The 19,332-nt window shown below is 52.8% G+C and overlaps 2 protein-coding genes across 7 annotated transcripts in view; one reads left to right on the top strand and one right to left on the bottom strand.

Annotated features, from left to right (window-relative positions):
• Window positions 1-18,744, top strand: part of LOC138845933 (thyroglobulin-like) — a 71,567-nt gene extending 52,823 nt beyond the window's left edge. The window contains exon 17 of the mRNA XM_070059983.1: window positions 18,342-18,744. Within this exon, the coding sequence (XP_069916084.1) occupies window positions 18,342-18,535 (194 nt within the window). The 3' untranslated portion in view covers window positions 18,536-18,744. The remainder of the gene's footprint in view (window positions 1-18,341) is intronic.
• LOC138846302 (UPF0449 protein C19orf25 homolog) overlaps window positions 1-19,332 on the bottom strand; it is a 251,330-nt gene that overhangs the window by 88,824 nt on the left and 143,174 nt on the right. The window lies entirely within an intron of this gene.

Genomic DNA, 19,332 nt, shown 5'->3' with positions numbered 1-19,332 from the left:
CCTTGTCTCTAAGTTGTGTGAGAATCCTGCTGTCCTTGGGTGTGCCAGTTTGATGCGTGACTGTGGAGTTCCCATATTGATGGGTGAGAACTTGACTCTGGAAATCACCCGTTTTCCGGTTATCCTCCGTCATCCTCTACAGTCATGTCAACACTGGTGGTGAACTCTAGATAAGTACTCGATTATTGTGATCAGAGCAAGAAGGTGCCGCAGGGGTGCCAGTGGGTGAACAGCAGCACTCGGTCCTCACTGTCACCCCCGTGGAGCACCCCTGCTTTCCACAGCACCCAGCACCTCCTACAGTCACATGAGCCTCACTTCTGCAGGGCGTGGATCATCCCATTCCTCGGCCGATCTGCTGGCTTGCTTGCAGCTTGTCTTCATCCAAAACCACGCTGAAATCCTTGTCCACTTCCTCTCTCCGTTGTTTCTCCTTCCTCCCACCCTCTCTTTTCTCCTCTCCTCCCCTCCCCTCCCCTCCACTCCCTTTCCCCCTCCTCCCCTCCTCTCTGCTCTCCCGTCCTCTCCCCTCCTCTTCCCTCCCCTCCCCTCCTCTCCTCCCCCTCCTCCCCTCCCTTCTCCTCCCCTCCCCTCCTCTCATCCCTTCCCCTCTCCTCCCCTCCCCTCCCCTCCTCTTCCTTCCTTCCTTCCTCCCTTATTTTCTTTTTTACCTTGTGGAGATAGACGTTTTTATTCCTTTGCTTCCTTTCGTAGACATTCATCCAAGGAGAGAAGAGAAAGGTGTGTGCCAAGCCAGAGGCCATGAGTGTGTTTTTCAAACCTTTCAAGCCTTAAGGAAACTCGTTTCCTCCTCAGCACTGTGCTAAGCGTTTGGGCCACACATAAACCCCAAGAGACGAGCGCTTTGATGGTTTTGCTAGTTAGAGAAAATGCAAACCAGGCGGAAACAGAGAAGGAGCCCACACAGTTATTTCAGAGTCGCTGCATGTCGGTTAATACATTGGATTCCCTTCCGTTTTCCTTGGGTTCTTCTGTAAGTGAGGGGGTTGTAGTCTCCATGTGTAGCGTGGCGGTGTCACCCGGTGTTGTAGCATGTGTCTCCTTCCAGAGTGCCGCCTGTCTCTGAACCGTTCCTGCCATGCGCGTGTGCATTCAGTCACTCACTCGCCTCGTGTGCTCCCGTTTCCACAGCCCTCACGCTCTGGCGATGAGCAAGCATGTTCAGGCCCCATGTGGCCGTCCTGTGGTCGCACCGGTTCCCGGGCCCACTCTTCCAGTTTTGAACACTTGTCTTTTGTGATTCCTCATCCATCATGCTGAATACTGTGGCGCCCACAGCTCCTTCTAGGTGCAGATGATTCCCTGGGCCCCGTGAAAGCTTAGGGTTCCAGAAATTGATATTTAAAGGCTCTACATTTATATTGCCAAAGTGCAGTCTCCAGCGTTTGTTGCCAATTGCGTGCTTACTAGCTGAGGACGTGTATTCTCTCCATCAGAAGTTTCCATGCGTAAGAATCATTTCAAGAAAGAATTACTAACTTAGTAGGGAGATGAGGGCTGCTTTGGTAGCGGCAAGGGCAACACTGAGCCCTGGAAAGGGAAGCAAAGCGTAGGCACCTGCTGGCCGCACAGTGCTCCTGCTGCTGTGGCTGAGTCTTGTCTCACCAACGAGACAGAGAAAAGCTGGAGTGCTCAATGTCTCCCTTCACGTTCACATAGTCCTCGAATCTGAGTAGACTGTGCCGCCTCGCAGGCAGCATTGGGTGGTGCAGTATTTTTAAATGTGCCTCGAACAAGTGTGATTTCGAAGCAGGAGAGGTGCCAGAGCCGACAGCCCATCTGTGCCGAGTGCCCGAGGTGGAATTTGAGAGCTTGTGCGTCGCCCTTGGATGTGCATCAGGGGAGGGGATACTCCTGCCTTCAGGGCACTGATGTGTCAGGGCATCCTGACACGGATTACGTGTGTGTGTGTGTGTGTGTGTGTGTGTGGGCATGTGTGTACTGTGCATATGTAAAACCTCGTCTTTGTGTACGTCCTGTCTAGAGAGAAAAGGAGATATTTATTATATACCACACATTTATAAATCATTCCATGCTCACGAGGCAGTTGGGTGGGAGCAGAGCCTGTTTTTCAAATCAGGAAAGTGAGGCCGAGACGTCTAGACATAGCCACAGACCCAATATCTTGGTCTGTGTGTGTGTGTGTGTGTGTGTCTAAGCCACCTATTCAAAATCTAACTTGAAGAAAGGATCCTGATACCCAATTGGTTGATAAGGGTGGAGTGGGGGTGCAGGTGACCTCTGAGCTCTGACAGGCCAGCGTTGAGTACCTACTGTGTGCTAAGGATTCCTCCAAGGGCTTGATTTCTGTGGCTTTAGAGAAGGCTTCTGGCACATTAACAGCATGGGCCACGAGACACAGGAACAGTTCAGTCTTGTGGGCAAAAAGCCACGCGTGGTGTGGCATAGAACATGAGAGCTGGAGACAGACTGGAGCTTGAGTGTGGAGCCTGTGGAAGAAAGGTACGTTCTTAGAGACTTCCTGCTGGGTTTGCCCTTGACCTTGGCGGGATCTCTCTGGGGACACGAGTGAGCAGAAGAGTGACAGTGAAGTCTAGGGCAGGCAAATGTGAGGTTGTGTGTTCAGGAGCCATGGCCGTCTTTCCTTTCAGCTTAACTCAGTTGAGTGAATATAGACACTAGCACCATTTGGGTAATGGGTCCTGGGTTTTCACTTGGCTGGAGGGCCTGCCAGCAAACACAGGTGCTCCCCTTGTAGTGGGGAGGAAGGTGTAGGAGGCGGCCATGAGCCATCCGCATAGTGGAGTTGTTAGTAGGCCACCAATGTGGGTACAGGAAGGCTCCCCCACATTCACCTCTCCAGGATGGGCACTCATGTGTTGGACAGCAAAAGGAGAGGGGATCAACCCACACAGAGCGGATGGCGTGAGCCGTCCCACAGAGACCTGCACCAGCCTGGGGCACACAGGAGCCTCTGAGTCAGTATTGCAGAGCCCACAGGAGGCCGGACAGGGCCGGGAATAAAAATCAAGGGCCTTGGGAACCTGGGATCCTTGAACACTGAGCTCGGAAACTCTTCCCCAGCTTGCTGTGTGCTCTGCGAGGAGGAAGCACTGGGGGGCGGCCGAGTTAAATTTGAGAAAATGAGGCCGATTGGATCATCTGTGTGTCATCTGCGGTTTTCCTCTCTTCCCGGGGAGAAGTTTTGTTTTTGTAAACAAGCAAAACAGTGGGATGTTGTTTCGTTCGTGAGAAAGATGTGTGGCAGTGGTGCTTCTTAAAAGACCAGCAGAGCCAGAGTGGAGAGGGGGCTTGGGGCATGGATGGGGGCCACACACTGGAGCCTGCCTGGTCACTCCCTGGGCAGCCCTCCTCCAGCCCCAGTGCTGCCGTTCTTCCCAGGATGATTGTCTAAAGAGTTCTCTTGTTGACTTGGAAGGCAGAGTGACAGGAGTGGAGGCGGGGCGGGGGGGGGGGGTGTCTTCCATCTGCTGGTTCACTCCCCAGATAGCCACAATGGCTAACTCTGGGCAAGGCCAAAGCCAGCAGCCCAGAACTCTTATCTGGGTCTCCCAGGTCGCTGGTAGGAACCCCAGCACTTGAGCCATCCTCCACTGCCTTCCCGGGAGCATTAGCTGGCAGCTGGCTAGAAGTGGAGCAGCCACGACTTGAACCATCGCCTCCACCACCAGCTCCTTCCCAGAGTGATTGGCATGATGCCCCCATCCAGTTTCAGAAGCACTCCTCTTAGAGGGGCCACTGAAATAAATCCCATAGTTAGACTGGAGGCTTTTCCCAGCCTCCCTCCTAACCTCAGCCTGCAGCTCAGTGACAGGGTCAAAGGCTGGACTCAGAACCCAAGTGGCTACACTGACAGCCTTCTGGGCCACGAGACAGAAAGGAACCAGTCTTGTCTGCTGTGCCTCTGTCTTGAACTTTGGGCTGTGCCAGTGGCTTGGTGAACGTACTTGGTCTTTATTGCAAATGCTTCCCATTAAGGCAAGAGACAGCCATGTCGGATCTGAAAACAATGTGGGCCCTGGCAGGGAGCATGCCTGTCATCTCACGAAGGGAAGCCCGGTGGCGTCATGGGCAACACCCAGGGATTTCCCAGCCTCCCTCTGCCTCTGTGTGCGGCTCCATTGAGATGGCGGTGAGCAGGGAGAGCCCCACCGCCCAGGCTTGCAGGAAAGAGAGCACGGTGCACACGGCGCAGCATTGCAAGAGCAGGGCGCTCAGGGAATGCTGCCGCTGCCTCCCAAGTCCCATCCTGTCCCTTCACAGAGGAGGAGACGGGGGCACGGAGAGTCACAGCCTTCAAGCCGAGCTTTCGAATGATGCTTCTGACGTTTACTGAGGGCCAAGCACGCCAAGCTATGCAGAGTGCTTTCTCTTTTCATCTTTGCAACAGCCCAGTGAGGAGTGCGTGATGGCGTCCATTCTACAGATTTGGAAGCTAAGCTTCAGAGAGGCCCAGGGCCCTAGATTGGTAGAGCTGAGACTCAGATCGGAGCGCAGTCCACACCCAGAGTCCTCCCTTGCGGATGGCAGCTGATGCCGCGTAGATTGTCAGGGCATCAGTCCCTGGCGTGGACTGCAGCATGCTGGTGATTTGTAGGGAATTCCGTCCCAGGGTGGCAGGAGGGGAGGTGAGTGGTGATGGCCTCTTGGCAGGCTTCGGCTGACCTTGAGGGATGCCAGGACCAGGATGACCTTCTTATGTCATCACAATGGCCATTCGCTGATGGGGCTGCCCTGAGATGGGGCATAGATTACAGCCGAGCGGTTGCCAAAGGGGCTGATAGTGGTCCGTCCATTTCCCGGCAGCCCACCGCCTCCCGGTGGAGCACTTCAGCCCTGACGGGGGTCTGGAGAGACCCTCTGGCATCCTCTCCAGGGGGGCAGGCACTTTCAGTGCCCAGTAGGGGATGTGTTGAGGGTGGAGCCGTGCTATAAACAGGGGGCTGTGCCAGCCTAGGGGCACCACCACACTGGCTGCAGTCCCCGGGCTGCCGGCCCCGAAGGCACACGAGACTCATTCTTAGCACTTTCAGTCCTTGGGCAAGAAGGCCTGGGTGGACAGGCTCTGACAGCGGCACTGTTTAGTGTGTGTAAACCTTTCTGATACGCAGACGGCTCACACGCATACACACACACAAACACACACATACACACTGCTGACGGGGCTCATGGGGCCAACTCTGTCCCTGTTCCATGAGCACGGTTATCCAGAGCAGGTTTCATATCCCAGGGCCCAGCAAGGCAAGGCTGGTGCACCCTGACCCCTGCCTTCTCTTGTGAGCTTTTAGGGAACAGCCGCAACACTCGGCGTGTGGTCAACTCCACTGCCGAGCCAGTGCGTGCCGCAGGGTTCGCATTAATCACTGGCCGCTGCAGGCCGGGAGGCGGTCATCCACGGCTGAGTGTGCTGCACATGCAGCCTCGTGCCTGATGACCCCCTGGACTTGCTCTCTGACTCTCTGAGACTGGGAAGGAGAAAGTGGGAAGTGGGGCCATGGCAGTGACAGGCCTCGGGAGAATGGGAGCTGGGAGGAAGCTGGCCCCAGCCCCGAAGGTTTCACGTCTCCCTAGGGTGCCAAGGGAGCTGACAGCCCGCTGGGCAGGAGATGGGTTTGCGACACAGTTGTGGTTTTCCCTGCCTGTACCACTTCTCCCCTCATTCATTCGCTGTTTGTTCAGCAAGTGTTTAGTGAGAACCTACTCAGTGCTGGGCACTGCAGGCTGGACAAAGGCTGACTCTTCCTCCTCTGCTCTGAGCCCAGTCACTCCTCAAAGGGCCCCTGAGCACCCATCCAAAGCAGCTCGCGGCCACACTGTCTGCCCTTCACCCTGCCCTGTTGTCTCGGCTCCCTCGCTGCTGGGTGCTGTCTGTGCCTTCTGGAAGGGCAGGCGTGAGGGGCCGGGGTCCTCTCTGTTCCTCACTGCTGTGTTCTCAGCACCTGTAGGGTTCCATGGCCTGTAATTGCTGGTTAGGTTTTGTGATTCATGGCCTCACACTTAGAAAATTATCTGGTATACAGTTGGTGCCACATAGTACTTACTTACAGTTACTGAATTTTGAGTATATCAACATCAATTTCCACTTTGATCCAGGTTAGTGATTAAGTGTGATTCAATTAATGTTTTTTGAATGAATGAGTTAATGGTATTAGTGGTGGGTGGTGATGGCAGAGTATTGAAAGCCACTTGGGGGCTGGTGCCGCGGCTTACTAGGCTAATCCTCCGCCTTGCAGCGCCGGCACACCGGGTTCTAGTCCCGGCCGGGGCGCCGGATTCTGTCCCAGTTGCTCCTCTTCCAGGCCAGCTCTCTGCTGTGGCCAGGGAGTGCAGTGGAGGATGGCCCAAGTCCTTGGGCCCTGCACCCGCATGGGAGACCAGGAGAAGCACCTGGCTCCTGGCTTCGGATCAGCGCAGTGCGTTGGCCGCAGTGCGCTGGCCGCGGCGGCCATTGGAGGGTGAACCAACGGCAAAGGAAGACCTTTCTCTCTGTCTCTCTTTCACTGTCCACTCTGCCTGTCAAAAAAAAAAAAAAAAGCCACTTGGACGAGAGGGTCAGGCCACCTGGGTTGAATCCCTCCTTTGCCCCTGCTTAGGGTTGTGACCCTGAGCCATCTACAGGATGTTTATGAGTCCGAGTTGCCTCACCCGTGGAATGAGATGATGACACCTGCCTCCAAGAGGTTGTAAGGAAGCTTGGAAGAGATTCCCTGTGAAATTGCTGCCAGGGCCTGGTGACGACCGACAGTGTGGAGTAGCAGGGATAGGACTACAGGCCCGAAGGCCTGGTGACAACTGACAGTGCGGAGTAGCAGGGTTAGGACTACAGGCCCTAAGGCCTGGTGATGACCGGCAGTGCGGAGTAGCAGGGTTAGGACTACAGGCCCTAAGGCCTGGTGACGACCGACAGTGTGGAGTAGCAGGGTTAGGACTACAGGCCTAAGGCCTGGTGATGACCGACAGTACTGGAGTAGCAGGGTTAGGACTACAGGCCCTAAGGCCTGGTGATGACTGACAGTACTGGAGTAGCAGGGTTAGGACTACAGGCCTAAGGCCTGGTGATGACTGACAGTACTGGAGTAGCAGGATTAGGACTACGGGTCCTAAGGCCTGGTGACGACTGACAGTGTGGAGTAGCAGGGTTAGGACTACAGGCCCTAAGGTCTGGTGACGACTGACAATGCGGAGTAGCAGGGTTAGGACTACAGGCCCTAAGGCCTGGTGACGACCGACAGTGCCGAGTAGCAGGGTTAGGACTACAGGGCCCTTTCATAGGTAGTCTTTATGAATGCTGCCCCTGCAGTAGTGCAGTACACAACCTGGGCAGCTGTACTTAGGGAGCCTGGGAGACTCTTGATAATTCTTTGCTGAATGTCTAGATCTTAAACCTTTGAACTTGGAATCTTGGAGAAAACAGGACCCCCCAGCCCACCCCATCACTCCCAGTAACATCCTCCCCAGACAGCACCTATTTTGTATCTGGTCCATCACATAAATTAAGTTTAAAGGAGATAAAGCCAAGAAGGAAATATGCCAACCTAAGACCTATCTCTTGGTTATTTAAGCTTAGCCTTAATTTTTTTTTTTTTTCAAATCTCCTGCTTAGCTAGGGAAGATATTTTTTTTTTTCCCAGCCTGAAGTCAATCAGAAAACACAGGATCAAAAATGCCCTCAGTCACAATCGTGGGGTAGAGGGTGTGGCCTCACCTTCCTTCCCCCATCCACACCTGGCTCAGCTGGATCACGCCAGCTATCACAGAGTGGCGTGGGATAGAACAGTGTTTGTTGTTTTTGCTTCCCAGTGCCATGCTGGCGTCCCCTGTCAATCCACATGGAATCAATCAGACCATGCTGAAGCAAAAACACTGCTGTTTTCATACATTTTTCCCACGCATGGTCACAGTTTACTGAGAGGATAAACCAGAAAGATCTCATTTCTTAGACATGCAGACCATCGTCAGGGACGCGGGAGAAGTTTGTCTGGCAGGCTGCCCTTCCTTGGGCCCCTCAGACCGGCCTGCACAGCCAGTGGTGTCTGGAACCTTCCCTGACTGCGACCCACAGATGGTGTCCCATTAGTTGTATGGACTGGAATGATTTTAACAGCTGATTTAAAATGGTGACATTATGTTATAAACACGTGATGAAGTCGCTTGTTGTGTAAGGGGTTGGCTCAGATGACTTCTCAGTGTCTCTTCATTTCTATTTGCGCAACTCTAGTGGTGGGCTCAGTGGGGCTGTAGCAGCACGTGGCTTTGTTCCCTATGTTTTTGCGATCACCTTACCAGTAGACAAGCAGAGGGCCTTAGCTGAAGTAGGAGCTGTAAGGCACAGAGACCATGGCTTTGGGGAGATCTCGTTTCTATTCCAGCTCTGCTCCTGCCTTGTATGACCTAGGACAAGTCTCTGCCCTGAGCCTCAGTTTCCTTAAGGTGGGATTCGTAGTGCTAGCTGCTTCCCCACGCTGCTGTGATGTCTGGGTGAACTCACACACCTGAGGTGCCCCGCGCATATAGCCAGCAGTTGGTATATGACAGCCGCAGCAGCTGCCATGCCATGTGGTGACTAGAGGGGCGTGCAGCACAGAGAGTAACGGCTTCCCTCAGGGGTCTGCCTGTCTGGGTTCCCGCCAGCCTTATGAGCTCAGGCCAGGCTCCCACAGTCCACCATGCTGGCTCAGCATCCCCGGGCAGCCCTGCACAGTCCTGGGACGTCTGCTCGGCTCCGCTTGGCTCTGCGTGCATTTGTGCCGCGGCATGTCTGCGGTTGTGCCGGCCACCCAAGATCAGGCACGGTGACCCCGGGACGGAGCAGGTCAGACGCTCTTTTTTTTTTTTTTATGATGAAAAACTTTATTCTGCATCAAGGTATCGGGAAAATGAAGCTGCATTTGGGGCACATTATAGATGAGAAATGATCCATGTACAGTGAGTACAAAATAATCACAGAATTACTTCTTAGCTAGTACCACTTACTCCAAATTACCAATGCTTAAATGAAAATAAAATGATTTGCCACACTAAAAGACTAGAAGTGAAACATGACAGAATTTAAACCAGCACCTATCTGTATTTAAAAAAAAAAATCAAATATTGGAAAAATCAAATGTTGAGGAACAGCTCTGGACTTCAGCATCTCCTCTGAAATCCAACCAGTAAGCCAGTCCATGATTTTTTTTAGCAATTTTTCATTCATTGTATGAAAATTATGAATGCAAGGTGAATTTATTGACAAAAAGGGCACTTTTTGGCTAACACTACAAAATAAACTGGTTTTCTAAAATTATTTAGGAAAACATTTCAAATAACTTTCCAAGTGTCTAACTGATACGCTGATCTTCAGAAAATATCTAGTCTGTAGAAATTCATCTTGAGTATGAGTGCCCACGCCAGCTCCAGGAAGCCTTTGGGAGTTGGGGCAGGTTGGCCGGGGGAGTGGTGTTCACTTGAAAGAAAATCAGACTTCTTAGAAAACAGATTCTGTCTAAGCCTTTGAATTTCTTCCACTTGGAATTTTGCTTGTGATGAACTTGGTAATTTTTCATGAGGACATGGGGGGTGTAGATCCAAGTCTGGTTCATGTGTATGGTGCTTCCTCTTAATTAGACCTTTCTCTGGGAGTGCTTTTGAAGTTAGCACGAAAGATGATTACTCACCAGCCCACAAGCTCAGAGCCCCAACAGCTGCGGAACCATCAGTGTCTCTAGAAACTTCTGCCCGGAGTGGGCACGCACTAAAGGCCACCGCTTTAGGAGATGTCAGCCGAGTCACAGGGAGAAGCAGAGCTGTGCTTGGACTTGGAGAGGGGGCACTCTGCACACGTGCTGCTGGGAAGTCGTGCGCTGTGCTGCTGGGTGTGCTGTGTGGCGCCTCTGAGCCTCAGCTCAGTCCTCTGCACGGTGGTGACAGTGACAGTGCCTGGCGTGCTGCACCTACGATTCTTACAGTACAAATGAAAGTGTTTTGTACACCGAGAGGCAACGCGTGAAAGTGAGATATGATCTCTGTCAACTTCCTATTAGTTGCTTCCTCTGTGATTAATAAATCAATTTGTGAATTTATTCAGTCATTATTTAGTGAGGCCTTAAGCCTGTGAACAATAATCTTCATCTTTGTAGAGATGAAAGTGTAAAGAATTAGTGCCCATTAATTAAGGACTTCATTATTTAGTTCGTGCAGTACACACTTATTCATGGGGTAGTTCACGGAAAACGGGGATAATATTCTTCCTGTTGGGTGCAGTGAATACTTAATAAGCACAGGCTGTAGCTGTTTCTACTTCTATTGTTAGTGTTTTTCTCACAGTATCATGATAGGTCTTGAACTTCAGTGAACACTGAGGCAAAACCTTTGCTGATCTCCAGGAGATCCTGATTTACCAGGAAGGTACAGTACAGCACAGCGTGATAGTGGAGCACAGGCATCGTTTGGTACTTAGGAAAAAAACTGTTAGGGTAGCGGTGGAGGAAGGAGTCTTAGGAGGGCCTGCAGAGCAGATGACATTTGAGTTGGGTTTGAAGGATGGCTTGAGTCTGTCCTTCGAATAAGCTGTCTTTGGGTTGCGAGGGAACAGTGTGGTTCTCTATTAGTGGTACAGCATCATACAATACAGAGTATTCCGATAGGTTGCCAGGTGAGGGCAGGCGATCAAGTGATGTGCGAGGTAGCCAGGGGGGCACCAGACCCTGAGACATCTTGAGCATCCTTTTTGGTTGGGGGACATTAGAAGCCTAAGTGAGGGTGGGGCGTTGACTCCATGGAGGGTAGGTAAAGGTTGAATGTGAGATTTAGGGTTGGAGGCTGTCTTTCTGACTTCCTACTAGTGTCCTCTCTAGGTGGACATTCAGACCACTTAAACGCCAGTCAAGGACAACACTTAGGGTTTCAAGTTGGGTGGCCCAAGGCTGGCGGTGCCGACCCCGAGCTAGAGGAACCAGCTGATGAATGTGGGTGGGGTTGAATGTAAGATTAAATGTTCAAATGTTCAGCCTTCAACATCTGAGCTGGGGTGTGGGGGGCCATAGCCTGGAAGTGCCTAGTAAGCACTGACTGTATAATTCTGAGCAAAAGTCTTGGCCTGGGTGTGATCGCTGACAGTAGTAGGTAAGCGGTTGAGGCTAGTGAATCGCTATGGAGAGTGTGTGACGTGTGAGTGGTGAAGGTCCAGGGCAGAAGCAGAAGCCACAGCGGTAGTTACGGGAAGGGCAGAGGAGGAGAAGCCAGGAGTGCAGATGGAAAAGTGGGAGAAGCCCCAGTGGCAGATGTCATAGAAACCAGGGCAGGGGGACGTGGCCAGCAATTGCAAGCAAGCCGGAGGCTGCAACATTCGTTGGGTTCATCATCAAGAGCCCTTTACAAATTGAGTGGGCTGACGGGAAGAAGCTGAATGGTGGTGATTTGAGGAAGCCCCACTGTTTCCCCAAAATTCTTGGCAATGAAGAGAAAGACGGGACAAATTGACACATTAGTGCCAGTAATCCCATGTATGCATGGACCACCCATGAGAGTGGATTAAAAATAGTTACGCCCCTCCCATTCAGAAGAGATTCTTTCCCTGTATTTTTGGGAAAATGGGTCCTTCGACACTCAAACCTGAGTAAAGAAACCTTGGGTTAGAGGCAGGTGTGGTTTTTGTAATGGGAGAGGTTCGAGCACCTTCTTATGCAAAGCCTGGAAGGGTCAGCGTGGAGGGACAGAGCAGTGATCTAGCAGTGCTGGGGTTTTTGCAGGGTCTGGGTGGGGGATGAGTGACAAGTGAATGGGGGAGGAAGAACACGCCCTGGAGCACGTCCAACAGCTGCACTTCTGTGTTAGGGGAGAGGGAGAGACGCCTTGGCCTGGAGACGTGTCGGGGGGGAGTGGTCCCCTTTTTCCTGGACAGCAAGAGGCCAGGCACTTGCAGAGAGAGTAAGGGATTATGATGACCTCTGGGCCTGGGAGAGCAGCATGCTGGCCGTGGTGAGGGCTGGCCCCCGCAGCATCCAGGCTGCTGGCATTCACCGTGCTGCTGAAGATGTCCTGCCTCCCCAGGGATGGCCAGCACCGCCAGCATTCAGGAGCGCAGCTCAGTGGTGAGCACTCAGGCACTGGCGGCTGATAGGCAGGGCGGATGCCTGACGAGCTAAGCAGTGAGCAGGCAGCGCCCATTCAGCCTGCGTCCACGCCCAGAGCTCACCTGCTTTTCGGTCGTGGCACATAGAGGAAATGATACATCTGGAACAACTGGATGGAATGAGGGGACCAGCCTCGCTCCCTCCATCCCTTCCCCCACCACAGTCCAGAAGGTTGGGTGGAACCTGTGACCCCTGTCCCATAAGAAGAGCTCTGTGATACGAGTGCAGGTGATCTGGCCGCTCCTGTTGCCAGATAACAGCGAAATAACAGTCACGCAGACACCGAGCACGCCCGACAGTGACGCGGACGCGGAGCACGCCTGACAGTCATGCAGACGCCGAGCGCACCTGACTCAGTCACAGCAAAGTCACAGGAAGTGATCCCGAGGCCGGTGCCCGGAGTGGGGGTGTCCTGAAGGCCGTGAGCAGCTGGTGGCTGTGTGGGGGTGAACTGGAAGCGCACGCAGCACATCGCCATGTGCTGGCCACGGGAGAGGCTCCATAAACACGAGCCACTTCCACGTGTGCTGTTGTCTGTGCTCGGCCACGGTCCCGAGGCCAGGGAGCAGCACCGGGGCGAGAGCAGGTTCTGCAAATCCACGAGTGGACGTTTTCAGCAAGGACGCACTCACGGCCGCAGACCACGTGGCTTAAACAGCAGACACTGCCTCGGGAATCTGGCTGCTGCAAGTCCCGGATCGGGTGGCAGCATGGCGGGCTTCTGCCAAGGACCTGGCCCGGACCTCCGCTCTGGGCTCCTGTGGCAGCTTCTCTGTCTTTGCCCGTCTTCCCTCGGGAGCATCTCTGGTCAGTTTTCCCTTTTGATGGGGGCATCGGATATTTTGCATTAGGACCCACTCTGATGACCTCATTTGCACTCCAGTACCTCAATAAAGACCCTGTCTCTGGACGAGGCACATCCTGAGGTACCAAGGGTCTGGGCTTCAGTGTCTGAAAGTGGGGGCGGACCCCATTTGGCCCATGGCGTTTGCTGCCACTCTTGTGTTGTGCGCTGGAAACAGCATTGACAAGGAAAGCACGACGGGGTTCCATGGTGTCATGGTGAGCACTCTGCATGCTGAATCCAGCTACCGATGAAAGCGTGCTCCCTGGAGAGTACAGGGCCCAGCACATCCGGGCCTTTTTCTGATGTCCTCAACGTCAGAAAGGCCAGGTGTGTCTGCTGCAGGTGCCAGACGTTTCTCTCTGGGGAACTGCTAAGCCAGGGACAGCTCTGGTCCCATCTGTCAAATGACCACAAGCTAACCAGGCTGTCTTTCTTATTCCCCTTCCTTTTTGGCTCTGTTTTCAACAGAACACCTAATATATTTTTTTCTTTTTTGTACGTGCTATCAAGGGCAAAATTCTCCCCGTGCTTGAACGTGGCCTCTGGTGGGAAGACAGTTGTCTGGGTGCTGCTGTGGCCCAGGATGGGTGTGCCTGGCCCGCTGGGCCAGTCCCTCCAGGGAGCACACTGTGGCCTTCAGCGCTGGGCCAGCGGTGTGGAGTGTGTTCTGTTGTGCCAGCGCAGTGTCAGGGAGGTTTGCTGGGAACTGAGAGGCTGCGCGTCTGAAGGGCTTCAGATCTCTGCTCTTTCCCCACGTGGGTGCCCCTCTGACGCTTCGTCCAGCCACTCCGCGGAGAGCCTGCCCCGGGATGTGTGCTGAGGGGCTCTGATCACAGGGCGCGGAGTCAGGATTGGGTGGGCCCTGGGCTGCCTCACAGCTGGCACCCCTTGCTGTGTCCTAAGAAAGCCCCTGTGATGTTTTCCGTCAGAAGATGGGGCTGTGAATGTGTGTGCAGGAGGGCGTCAGAGTTTCAGCGCCTTGATCTTATGTAAAAATGCTGGAAGGCAGTTTTCCTTCATCCTTCAAATGCGCAAGCTGAGGGCTATGGCAGGAACGGGCCTGTGCCTGCCCAGCCAGCCAGCGACAGGCTTGCTCCTGCCGCGTCCTAGCATAGCCCTGTGGCTGCTACCATACTGGAGGAGGGGGGCTATATATTTTTTTAAAGATTGGTTTATTTATTTAAAAGAGTTACAGAGAGAGAGGGAGAGACACACAGAGAGAGAAAGAGAGAGAAACATCTTCTGTCTATTAGTTCAGTACCCAGATGGCCGCAGTGGGCCAGGCCACAGCCAGGAGCTTCGTTTGGGTCTCCCACATGGGTGCAGAGGCCCAAACACTGGGGCCATCGTTTGCTGCTTTCCCAGGCACATCAGCAGGGAGCTGGATTCCAAGCTGAGCAGCCAGGACTTGAGAAGGTACTTACATGACAGAGTCCCAGACGGTGGCTTGACCTGCTGTGCCAGCACGCTGGCCCCAGTCTTATCGTCAGAGGAGCCCCAGTGAAGCACCCAAGTTCACTCTTGTCTGTGAGTTGCATTGATGGTGAGCTCTGTGAGGTGCCTTGCTAGAAAACATGAACACACAAATAAACAGCTGTTCTTTTTGCAGCAATAACCACTTTGAAAATAGGATGGAAAAATATCACATCCCATTCTTAATGACATCAGGTATTAAATACAGTAAAATACAAATTAAAAAACCCTCTCAAGTGTTCAACCTCAAAATCATTCCCAGAAATAATTCAAAGGAGCAGTCTTGGTTTTCAGTTTCATCAGAATGATATATAGCCAAGAAAACATTTTCTTTTTTTTTTTTTTTTTGACAGGCAGAGTGGACAGAGAGAGAGAGAGAGAGAGAGAAAGGTCTTCCTTTGCCGTTGGTTCACCCTCCAATGGCCGCCGCTGCAGCCGGCGCACCGCGCTGATCCGATGGCAGGAGCCAGGATCCAGGTGCTTTTCCTGGTCTCCCATGGGGTGCAGGGCCCAAGCACCTGGGCCATCCTCCACTGCACTCCCTGGCCATAGCAGAGAGCTGGCCTGGAAGAGGGGCAACCGGGACAGAATCCAGCGCCCCAACCGGGACTAGAACCCGGTGTGCCGGCGCCGCAAGGTGGAGGATTAGCCTATTGAGCCACGGCGCCGGCCTAACATTTTCTAAAGTAAAATAATATGGGAAGAATTGTGTCACCGGATGATAACCTACATTGTAAAGTGACTGTGGCTTATACAGGGCAGAGGGAGAGCGAGAACGTACAGAGAGACCCACCAAAGCAAACCATTTGTAAATACAAGTATTTAACATGCTAAGGATGCATTTCCAATTCATTGGAGATTGTGCTTTTTGATAGATGTTGCTGGCATGGCAATCTACAAACTGTTTTAAGAAAGAGAAAAAACAACATGAAGGTGAATGAATAAACCATAGGTTCTGCTGTTTAGGAGAAAAATCACCTTTGGGTGGGATAGAAAGCTGCTGTGATCCCATCCACCTGGGTTCTGTACCTGGGGGCGCTGAGGCTCCAGCCCTGGCCAGCTCTGCCATGGAACCGGCTAAGCTGGCGTGGGCTCAGCCAATTGACTAGTAAAGGGTGTGTCAGAGGTCCCCTGCCCTCCCCGGGGTGGGGTGCTTGCACACTGTGAGGAAGGACAGGTAGAGGGCATGGCAGGGACTTGGCTCCAGGGATGGCAGCAGACAAGCTGGCTTTCACGTTGGAGATGGGATTCACTCTTCAATTACAGTGCTTTTCCCCAAACAGCAACCTAAGCACAGGGTGTGGCCAAGGCTTCCATTTTAAGACCATAATTGGCACGCTGGGCCCGAAGCCCCTCCCAGCTCTTCTCTGAAATTGCAGTGCACCCGGCATCTAAAAATACGCAGCTCCTGGTTTGTGCACAAATGCCGCTCGTGTGGACCCTGGAAAGAGCAGCCTGTGGGAGAAGCTTAAGAAAATGAAAGCCCAGACTTGTCTGCGGTGAAGCCAGGTCCCAGGCTCAAAGTCACAGCTGCTGACGCCAGGTCCCAGGCTCAAAGTCACAGCTGCTGACGCGAGGCCGGTGCCCGTGGCTCCCATGGCTCCAGGGTGCAGCGTGGGGCTCCACCTGCCGCTTGCTGAACTCCTGGGAACCTGCAGACACTGTGTGGTGGCGTCGCTGGGTGAACCTTTGCTTTCTTCCTCTCTCTCTTTTTAGCTGAAACGACAGTGGTAGCGCAGCTTATTTTGCTGCTTTATTTAGCATTCTGTTTTAGTGATGCTCCCAGTGCTCTAATGGCAGAGACAGATTTGTCATACAGTGAGGTGCTCTCCAGGACCTTTCATCCCTGGGGACCACGTTCTGGAAAGGGTGCTTATCTTCAGAGAAACCTAGAGGGGGCAGGAGGGTATTGCGCAGAGCCAAGAGGCCTGGTTCTCTTCTGACTGGCTCACTTCCCCAGGTCTCCCTGTCCTCATGGACATCATTAACCTCTCCAAGCTTCTGACTCGACTTGTAGAGGAGGCATTAGGCCAGGCCCCCTATCCCACAGGCCATCTGGGGCACCATGGGGGATCAGATGTGTTGTTGAAGTGGCTATGTTTTGAGCAACACCTGAGATTGCCATTGTGTCCTGCTAACACAAGGTCAATGCTGAGGTTTATTAAAAGGGTAAGCTACTGTGGTCTTCGTAAACAGCAAAGGAAGAAGGAGAGAGAGGAAGAGGAGGTTTCTCCACTGAGTCCCAGTGATGCCTCTGCTGAGCATGGCTCTAGGGTCTTTTAGATCGGAGCTCCCAAATGACTACTTGGGCTCTGTCGGAGGCAGCACTTTGGCCTCGCTGCTGCTGTCTGTGGACAGTGTTGTACCCATTGACCAGGTTCACAGTCCTCCTTTCTGGTGGGACTTCACGCCAGAGGATCAGGATCTGTGTCATTGCAAGGATGCACTGCCCGACTCTAGCCACGACCTTTGCAGCAAACGGGATGAGCTCCAGCATAGCTCTTCATCTCGGTGCATGCCGGCAGCTGGCTGCGGCACCTGCCCTCCCACCATCATACCAAGCCAGCCTTGCCCTGCATGCAGGACTTGGGAGACAGCACCCAAAAGCAGTCAGGGCACAGCCTGTGTAGCCACAACGAGCCCGTTCTCATTTCCTTCCGAGCTCGGGAGCAGTGCACCCTCCACGAGTCGTGTGAGCCTGTCTGCGTCTCATCTTCTGTAGGAGACGATGTCTGTGCTGGGGCTTTCCAGGAACAGACTCTGAGATGGAGATTTGCATGCAGGAAGTCTGGTACCCAGGGCCTCAGGATGAGCACCTGCAAGAAAAAGTGAAGGCACGATGGGGAAGAAAAGAATTTTTTTATTTATTTCTAAGATTTTCATTTTATGTGAAAAGTAGAGAGGGAGGGAGGAAGAGAGAGAGATCTTCCATCTCCTGATTCACTCCCCAAATACCCACAACAGCTAGGGCTGGGCCAGGCCAAAACCAGGAGCCTGGAATTCCCATCTAGGTCCCCGACTTGGGCCATCCTCTGCTGCTCATTAGCAGGAAGCCAGATCAGAAGCAGAGCAGCTGGGGCTCTCATCAGGCACTCCTATGGGAGGCAGGCATCCTAACTGCTGAGCCAAACCCCTGCCCTGGGAGAATTGCAGTGTGAATGAAGCAGTGCCCCACAGATCCCCCAGTGAGCTCTGCAGCCCGGCTGACCTCTCAGTCACCCATGTTGAGATCAGGGGCCTTGGTCTCCTTTCTTGAACTAGTTTTGAGATGCAGGCCATCCCTAGGGAAGGGAGGCAGCTCTCTAAGACCAAGGGCAGTTCCTGGATGCAGACTCAGTTGAAAGCCACCAGCCACCAAGCTCCCAACAGCGGAAGGAGGAGGAGGCTGGCCAGTCCTGACTGGGGCACTGGGCAGCCCATCATAGTGTGTACTGCAGAGGGCACTGGCCTTGAGGAGGATGGCACTGGCCTTGAGGAGGAGGGCACTGGCCTTGAGGGGGATGATGGGATATAGACTAAGAACATTGCACACTCAGGAAGCACAGGGTTGCTGCATGACAGGCCCGCTAAGCCGGTTACTGTCTTTGGTACCTAATACTATTCTAACCGGTGCATTGTAACAACCGTGTCACCATGGTTTCCTTTTCTTCTCTACTTGGCTCCCATTCCACTGGGAATTGATTAATAGAACAGCCATACTATTCTTTGTTGGTTTGTCTTGTTTTTTAACCATTGTATCTCTTGAGCTTGGCTCACAGGAAAAAATTTGACCAATAGTCCTAGAATGGAGCTATTCATAAAGGCACAGGGTCATATGAGAATGGAGACGAGGAGAAGGGTGCACCTGGGGCTTTCTCTGGTGCACCCCAGGTGATCTCTGAGTGACTGTCCCCCACTTTCTCTTGCAGTCTCTCTGGACTCGTGGCAGGCCCTGGCACCGGCTTCAGTACTTGTGGATCCATCTGTCAGGAAGTTTGATGTTGCCCACATCAGCACTGCTGCCGTCAGCAACTTCTCTGCTGCCCGAGATCTATGCTTGTTGGGTAAGGGGAGTTTCCACCCCAACATGGGGAAGGATGTGGTCTCATGTGAGTGCTGCTAAGATTCTGACCTTAGAAAGGCACAGGAGACCCTGCGATAAGTTGGGGTGCCTTGTGGGTGGGGGGTCTTCTCATTCCCATGGGAGGCACCCCGTAGTCAGGACCTGCAAAGGTGAACTAGCCAGTGACAGAGCAACATTGAGGAAGATCAGCTGGAGGAGCAAGGGTGTGACACCAGCCTTAGATAGTTGGTGAGGAGAAAGTACTCCAGTGTTGATCCATCTCATAGGGCAGAGCTAAGTCCTATGGGTAAAACTCTAATTTCAAGAGATGTTTTTCAATGCAATTTGAAAAACTTTCAAATAGGCAAAACTGTCTACAGATACATAATTCCTTTAGAGTGTTTCTAGTCACTGGTGGTGAATTCTGGTGCCATTCAAGTAAAAACCAGGTGATTGTTTGATTGGGACATTCTGCAAAGACTTTTGACTTGTAAAGGAGGCTGAGACCAGATATCACTTACACTCATCCAAGATTCTGAGTGCCTCTGAGATTCCATGAGTTTCATGGTTCTCCTTTCCCATGAGATTGGATAATAAAATGCACAAAACCATGTTTATCAAACAGATTGGACCACCGTGTACAGAAGTGCAGGTGGTGCACTGCACCACTCTGGGTGGTACTGTTCACAGAGACTGCATTAGGGATTGGGTCTTAAGCCACACACAACTAACCCAATCCAATAAAGCTGCACTATTTTGGGAGCTGCCCTCACCATTTTATGCCATGAAGTAGTTTAAAGTATTAAGTGCATAGCCCATGGGAGGACATGATGGGTATGTAGCCAGCTGGGGAAGAA

Source organism: Oryctolagus cuniculus, chromosome 17 (genome assembly GCF_964237555.1).
Source record: "Oryctolagus cuniculus chromosome 17, mOryCun1.1, whole genome shotgun sequence".
Lineage (NCBI taxonomy): Eukaryota > Metazoa > Chordata > Mammalia > Lagomorpha > Leporidae > Oryctolagus > Oryctolagus cuniculus.
This window is presented reverse-complemented; position numbering and strand designations above follow the sequence as displayed.